Source organism: Oncorhynchus gorbuscha, linkage group LG13, assembly GCF_021184085.1.
Source record: "Oncorhynchus gorbuscha isolate QuinsamMale2020 ecotype Even-year linkage group LG13, OgorEven_v1.0, whole genome shotgun sequence".
Lineage (NCBI taxonomy): Eukaryota > Metazoa > Chordata > Actinopteri > Salmoniformes > Salmonidae > Oncorhynchus > Oncorhynchus gorbuscha.
In genome coordinates, this window is record NC_060185.1 from 59,467,480 (window position 1) to 59,474,979 (window position 7,500).

General features: G+C 54.9%; 1 protein-coding gene across 2 annotated transcripts in view; it reads right to left on the minus strand.

The window, feature by feature from the left end:
• The window catches only part of LOC123993221 (slit homolog 3 protein-like), a 240,699-nt gene that overhangs the window by 28,326 nt on the left and 204,873 nt on the right, over nt 1–7,500 (minus strand). For both annotated transcript variants that reach the window (XM_046295122.1, XM_046295124.1), the window contains exons 21-25: nt 7,091–7,159; nt 6,731–6,802; nt 6,362–6,433; nt 986–1,057; nt 283–446 (exon numbers count right to left, since the gene is read on the minus strand). In XM_046295122.1, coding sequence (XP_046151078.1) covers nt 283–446; nt 986–1,057; nt 6,362–6,433; nt 6,731–6,802; nt 7,091–7,159 — 449 coding nt within the window. The remainder of the gene's footprint in view (nt 1–282; nt 447–985; nt 1,058–6,361; nt 6,434–6,730; nt 6,803–7,090; nt 7,160–7,500) is intronic.

Below are 7,500 nucleotides of genomic sequence, written 5' to 3' on the forward strand. Positions count from 1 at the left end.
GTAAGAGGGGAGAGGGAGAGAAGGGGAAAGGGAGGGAGGACGAGAAGGGAGGAAGAAAGGAGGGGGTGAGAGGGGAACAGGTGAGTGGGGGAGAAGGAGGAGGAGAGGCAGGGGAGGACGGGGAAGGAGGAGAGGGACGAGGAGATGCAGGGGGAGAGGAGAGAGGGAGGGGTACAGAAAGAGGAGAAGTAGGGGAGCGAAGTGAGGAGGAGAAACGCGAGCAGCAGACGGAGGAGGTGAGAGGATGGAGCTGTGACAGCCAGTGTTGATAATGCGTCTCACCTTTGCACTGGAAGCGGTTGAGGGGCGTGGTGAGCAGCAGGCGGTCGGCCATGTCAGGTGGTCCAGTACAGCGGGCGATGCCAGGCTCCTTGAAGCCAGCCTTCACCCACTGGGACAGCCAGCGCAGGTCACAGTTACAATACAGGGGGTTGGCACCCAAAGCCCTGGGAAACAGCGAGATATAGGAGTTATGCATCTAGTGGTCACATTTGGAAGTGCAAGAGTATATGGTGCAGGCAGGCATGTGTACATACAGACAGTCTGTAAACACGCACTGGTCTGACGTGTACATAACCAGTAGCACAAAGCCAATTCATACATTTAAAAAAGAAAAAACGTTTGCCTTGAACTTTCATTGCCTTTAATAAAACAGAGGATCTTCGTTTCTTGTCTAGTATCCCATATTTGTTTGGTTAAACTTCTTCCGTCTCTCAAGTCTCTTTCAGTGCAGAACACCCAAACTACAGAATTGCTACTTAAAACAAGAGGCAGAAAGTAACAGAGGAGCCACGTGATGTATGCCTCTTCGTGGTTATAAAACGGCTTCCTGTGGGGCCCACGCTGTTCTCTTGGCGCACCCAACAAAACATTGCTCTCCTGTGTGTGTGTGTGTGTATCGTGTGTGTGTGTGTGTGTGTCGTGTGTGTGTGTGTGTGTGACTATATTACTATTGTGTAAGACCACACACTACTATCACACTCACAGATGAGACAGAGATGTCAAATGGTTGAAGGCTCCCTCTGGTATAGTTGAAAGGTCATTTCCGTGGAGAGTCCTGAAAGAGATTGAAAACAAGAAGAGTGTCAGCGACGGGGGTGATGGCTGATGGACTGATTTCTCCACACCCCGAGGGTCCCCAGGCTCCAGACCTTCAGCATGTTGCTAACCCTTTCAAGGCCCTGCCGTGTGAATGCAGTGGGCAGTGGTGGTGTGTTTGCCTCTGTCTGGGTTCACATTCCATTAGCCGTCTCATACACACACACACACACACAGTAGACACATGCACCACACACACGGACACATAATACACACGCACGCACCACACTTACACCCCCCCCCCTCCACACCCACACTGCGTGGCGTGCCAACTCTGTGAAGTGATTTCCCTGTCCCGCAAGCCCCAGGGCCCCAGCCGCCACCCACAGGCCTGCCACAGTCAGAGGGGATCCAGGGGGCCTGACAGCAATAGAACCCACCGACCCACAGGACAGACAGTCCTACGCCTTTCAGCCTCTGCCAGACGCACCCCGGGGAGATTCTGGGTAATGAACGAGTGACAATGATGGCTGCCTGGCAACTGGTGACTAGGTAGGCCGGAATAAAGAGAGAGAGAGGGAGAGGGAGAGAGCAGGAGAGGGAGAGATAAAGAGAGAGGAGATAGAGAGAGCGAGCGGGAGAGAGAGAGAGCGGGAGAGAGAGAGAGAGAGAGAGAAACGGAGAGAGAGAGAGTGAGCGGGAGAGAGAGAGAGAGAGGGGAGATAGAGAGCGGGAGCGAGAGAGAGCGGGTGAGAGAGAGAGAGAAAGGGAGAGAGAGAGAGTGAGCGGGGGAGAGAGAGAGAGGGAGAGCGAGAGAGAGAGTGAGCGGGAGAGAGAGAGCGGGAGAGGGAGAGATAGAGGGAGAGAGTGGGAGAGAGAGAGAGAGAGAGGGAGAGAGCGGGAGAGGGAGAGAGAGTGAGCGGGAGAGAGAGAGAGAGCGAGAGAGAGCGAGCGGGAGAGAGAGTGAGCGGGAGAGAGAGAGAGAGCGGGAGAGAGAGAGTGAGCGGGAGAGAGAGAGAGAGCGGGAGAGAGAGAGCGAGCGGGAGAGAGAGTGAGCGGGAGAGAGAGAGAGCAGGAAAGGGAGAGAGAGCGGGAGAGGGAGAGTGAGTGGGAGAGGGAGAGAGAGAGAGGGAGAGAGCAGGAAAGGGGAGAGAGAGAGAGAGTGAGGGGAGAGAGAGCGGGAGAGAGAGAGCGGGAGAGGGAGAGAGAGAGAGAGCGGGAGAGAGAGAGTGAGCGGGAGAGGGAGATAGAGAGTGAGAGAGAGAGAGCAGGAAAGGGAGAGAGAGAGAGAGCAGGAGAGGGAGAGTGAGCGGGAGAGAGAGAGCGGGAGAATGGAGAGAGAGAGTGAGCGGGAGAGAGAGAGGGAGAGGGAGAGACAGAGAGAGAGCGGAGGAGAGAGAGAGAGAGAGAGAGAGAGAGAGAGAGAGAGAGAGAGAGAGAGAGAGAGAGAGAGAGAGAGAGAGCGGGAGAGAGATTACTCCTGGAGGCAAATCCCTTCTAATAGAGCCAGAGATTGGGACTGGTGCTGGACTACACTGTATAGACTGACTGCTGGGAAGAATCCAGATCAGGTTAGCAGGGAACTGGAGCTATTATACAGGAAATATATGAGGATTGGTCTCTGCTCTCTCTCTCTTTCTCTGCCCCCTTTCTTCCTCTCTGTCTCTTTTCTCTCTCTCTCTCTCTCTCTCTATCTCTCACTATCTCTCTTTCGCTCCATCCCTATATCTATGAACTGGGGGGCCTGATGGCCCTGTGGGGCTCTCCTAGCCCAGGCCCTGACGTGTACCTGCAGACTGTTGTGTTCCAACAGTCACCTCCTGGCCCAAGTTAATAAGCAGTGTTTTCAGCTCCATCTTAACAGCCCAGAGGAAGCAATAGAGAAGAAGAAAGAGCGTTTAGCTTCTGTTTTCTATGTTTTATTTATTTGGAGTTGTTTTGGAGCCGGGGGAGGAGGGGAAGATGGATGACAGGGAGGCAGGGAGGCAGGGGGCCCATTCATCACACTGCACACTGGGCGGAGGGAAGAAGGAATGGGGGAAGAAGAGAAGCAGAGGTGAAGAAGAGGGAGACAAAAGGTAGAGGATAGGAGAGAGGGAAGAGGGGGAGACGAGAGGAAAGGGCATGGAGAGAGGGAGAGGAGAATGAGAGGCAGAGGAAAGGGGGACGAGAGGCAGAGGAAAGGGGGAAGAGAGGCAGATGAAAGGGGGAAGAGAGGCAGAGGAAAGGGGGAAGAGAGGCAGAGGAAAGGGGGAAGAGAGGCAGAGGAAAGGGGGAAGAGAGGCAGAGGAAAGGGGGAAGAGAGGCAGAGGAAAGGGGGAAGAGAGGCAGAGGAAGAGGGGGGAAGAGAGGCAGAGGAAAGGGGGAAGAGAGGCAGAGGAAAGGGGGGAAGAGAGGCAGAGGAAGGGGGGAAGAAGGCAGAGGAAAGGGGGAAGAGAGGCAGAGGAAAGGGGAAGAGGCAGAGGAAAGAAGAGAGGCAGAGGAAAGGGGGAAGAGAGGCAGAGGAAAGGGGGGAAGAGAGGCAGAGGAAAGGGGGGAAGAGAGGCAGAGGAAAGGGGGAAGAGAGGCAGAGGAAAGGGGGGGAAGGGGGAAGAAGAGGCAGAGGAAAGGGGGAAGAGAGGCAGAGGAAAGGGGGAAGAGAGGCAGAGAAAGGGGGAAGAGAGGCAGAGGAAAGGGGGGAAGAGAGGCAGAGGAAAGGGGGGAAGAGAGCAGAGGAAAGGGGGAAGAGAGGCAGAGGAAAGGGGGAAGAAGAGAGGCAGAGAGAAGAGGAAAGGGGGAAGAGAGGCAGAGGAAAGGGGGAAGAGAGGCAGAGGAAAGGGGGAAGAGAGGCAGAGGAAAAAGGGGGAAGAGAAAGGCAGAGAAAGGAGGCAGAGGAAAGGGGGGAAGGGGGAAAGGAAGAGGCAGAGGAAAGGGGGAAGAGAGGCAGAGAAAGGGGGAAGAGAGGCAGAGGAAAGGGGGAAGAGAGGCAGAGGAAAGGGGGGAAGAGAGGCAGAGGAAAGGGGGAAGAGAGGCAGAGGAAAGGGGGGAAGAGAGGCAGAGGAAAGGGGGAAGAGAGGCAGAGGAAAGAGGAAAGGGGAAGAAGAGGAAAGGGGGAGAGAGGCAGAGGAAAGGGGGAAGAGAGGCAGAGGAAAGGGGGAAGAGAGGCAGAGGAAAGGGGGAAGGCAGAGGAAAAGGGGAGGCAGAGGAAAGGGGGAAGAGAGGCAGAGGAAAGGGGGAAGAGAGGCAGAGCAGAGAGAAAGGGGAGAAGAGGGAAGAAGGCAGAGGAAAGGGGAAGAGAGGCAAGAGAGGAGAGGCAGAAAAGGGGAAGAGAGGCAGAGGAAAGGGGAAGAGAGGCAGAGGGGGGGAAGGGGGAAGGAAAGAGGGGAAGAGAGGCAGAGGAAAGGGGGAAGAGAGGCAGAGGAAAGGGGGAAGAGAGGCAGAGGAAAGGGGGAAGAGAGGCAGAGGAAAGGGGGAAGAGAGGCAGAGGAAAGGGGGAAGAGAGGCAGAGGAAAGGGGGAAGAGAGGCAGAGGAAAGGGGGAAGAGAGGCAGAGGAAAGGGGGAAGAGAGGCAGAGAAAGGGGGAAAGGGGAGAAAGGGGGAAGAGAGGCAGAGGAAAGGGGGGAAGAGAGGCAGAGGAAAGGGGAAGAGAGGCAGAGGAAAGAAAGGGGAGAAAGAAGAGGGCAGAGGAAAGGGGGAAGAGAGGCAGAGGAAAGGGGGAAGAGGGCAGAGGAAAGGGGGAAGAGAGGCAGAGGGGGAAGAGGGCAGAGGAAAGAGGGAAGGCAGAGGAAAGGGGGAAGAGAGGCAGAGGAAGGGGGGAGAGAGGCAGAGGAAAGGGGGAAGAGAGGCAGAGGAAAGGGGGAAGAGGGCAGAGGAAAGGGGGAAGAGAGGCAGAGGAAAGGGGGAAGAGAGGCAGAGGAAGAGGGCAGAGGAAAGGGGGAAGAGGAGGCAGAGGAGGAAGAGAGGCAGAGGAAAGGGGGAAGAGAGGCAGAGGAAAGGGGGAAGAGAGGCAGAGGAAAGGGGGAAGAGAGGCAGAGGAAAGGGGGAAGAGAGGCAGAGGAAAGGGGGAAGAGAGAGCAGAGGAAAGGGGGAAGAGGCAGAGGAAAGGGGGAAGAGAGGCAGAGGAAAGGGGAAAGAGAGGCAGAGGAAAGGGAAGAGAGGCAGAGGAAAGGGGGAAGAGAGGCAGAGGAAAGGGGGAAGAGAGGCAGAGGAAAGGGGGAAGAGAGGCAGAGGAAGAGAGGAGGAAAGAAGAGAGGCAGAGGAAAGGGGGAAGAGGCAGAGGAAAGGGGGAAGAGAGCAGAGGGGGAAGAGAGGCAGAGGAAAGGGGGAAGAGAGGCAGAGGAAAGGGGGAAGAGAGGCAGAGGAAAGGGGGAAGAGAGGCAGAGGAAAGGGGGAAGAGAGGCAGAGGAAAGGGGGAAGAGGGCAGAGGAAAGGGGGAAGAGAGGCAGAGGAAAGGGGGAAGGCAGAGGAAAGGGGGAAGAGAGGCAGAGGAAAGGGGGAAGAGGAGGCAGAGGAAAGGGGGAAGAGAGGCAGAGGAAAGGGGGAAGAAAGGCAGAGGAAAGGGGGAAGAGAGGCAGAGGAAAGGGGGAAGAGAGGCAGAGGAAAGGGGGAAGGGAGGAAAGGGGGAAGAGAGGCAGAGGAAAGGGGGAAGAGAGGCAGAGGAAAGGGGGAAGAGAGGCAGAGAAGGAAGGAGGGGGGGAAGAGAGGGGAGAGGAAAGGGGGAAGAAGGCAGAGGAAAGGGGGAAGAGAGGCAGAGGAAAGGGGGGAAGAGAGGCAGAGGAAAGGGGGAAGAGAGGAAGAGGAGAGGAAAGGCAGGGAAAGGGGGAAGAGGCAGAGGAAAGGGGGAAGAGAGGCAGAGGAAAGGGGGAAGAGAGGCAGAGGAAAGGGGGAAGAGGGCAGAGGAAAGGGGGAAGAGAGGCAGAGGAAAGGGGGAAGAGAGGCAGAGGAAAGGGGGAAGAGAGGCAGAGGAAAGGGGGAAGAGAGGCAGAGGAAAGGGGGAAAGGCAGAGGAAAGGGGGGAAGAGAGGCAGAGAAAGAAAGAGGGGAGAAGGGGAAGAGGCAGAGGAAAGGGGGAAGAGAGGCAGAGGAAAGGGGGAAGAGAGGCAGAGGAAAGGGAAGAGAAAGGGAAAGGGGGAAGAGAGGCAGAGGAAAGGGGGAAGAGAGGCAGAGGAAAGGGGGAAGAGAGGCAGAGGAAAGGGGGAAGAGAGGCAGGAGAAAGGGGAAGAGAGGCAGAGGAAAGGGGGAAGAGAGGCAGAGGAAAGGGGGAAGAGAGGCAGAGGAAAGGGGGAAGAGAGGCAGAGGAAAGGGGGGAAGACAGTAGAGAGGAGAAAGGAAGGAGTAACACTTACAGGAGACGCAGAGATTTAAGGCCATCAAATGCGTGTACTTGGATACAGCGAATCTGGTTGTAACTCAGGATCCTGTCATTCAAAAGAGAGGAGACAGTTATAATTCAAACGGATGGGAACATAACACAGTGTGTGTGTGTGTGTGTGTGTGTGTGTGTGTGTGTGTGTGTGTGTGTGTGTGTGTGTGTGTGTGTGTGTGTGTGTGTGTGTGTGTGTGTGTGTGTGTGTGTGTGTGTGTGTGTGTGTGTGTGTGTGTGTGTGTGTGTGTGTGTGTGTTTTATACGACTATAAAAGTGACTAAGGCCACTGTGTCCAGCCCGGTGTGGCCAGACAGCCGGTCGGCCGTGGCGCATCGTCATGGTAACTCACAGAGTGGCGAGCTGAGTCATGTTGCTGAAGGTCATGGAGGCCACAGTGCTGATGCTGTTGTTGCTTAAGTCTCTGTGATACCAAACACACAACAGGACGCAAGGTCACTTCAGGGAAGAACCAGAGCTGACAAACACCTTTAAAGTCCACAGAGACAACACAGAACTGTCTCACCTTGACACAAACCCAAATGGTCAGTTTCAATGTTTCAGTAAATAATACACAATATCCTCTGCTGCAAAATATCTCAATACAATTGAGATTGTTTTGGCATTGTCAACATTATGCAGGACCTATGACCAGCGAGGAATATACAATGATTTAACTTGTGATTTGACTTGGAATAGACACGATACATACACAAGAGACAGTTGCTTAAGTGTGGACAGTTCTTTGGGGATGGACATCAGAAGGTTCCCTTCCATGTATCTGAAATGAGGAGGGAGGTGAAGGCATTAGATCCTGGGGTTATATCAAACGGGCAGACATACACTCCACCACTTCAAAATCACCCCAATCACTATAAATCCCTTGGTTATGTCCTGATTCATGGAAGAGCATATTTATGGAACAGCTCATCCACAAAGGAATGATGTAGCATCAGGTACACAGCGAATCAATAGATAATCAGGACGATGCCAGGGCTGGAGGAAGGAGGCCTTTCCTGTAATGGGTGGGGAGAGTGTGTGGAGGTGAGAGTGCCTGTAGGGGTGTGTATGGATGAGAGTGTGTGTAGGGTGTGTATGGATGAGAGTGTGTGTAGGGGTGTG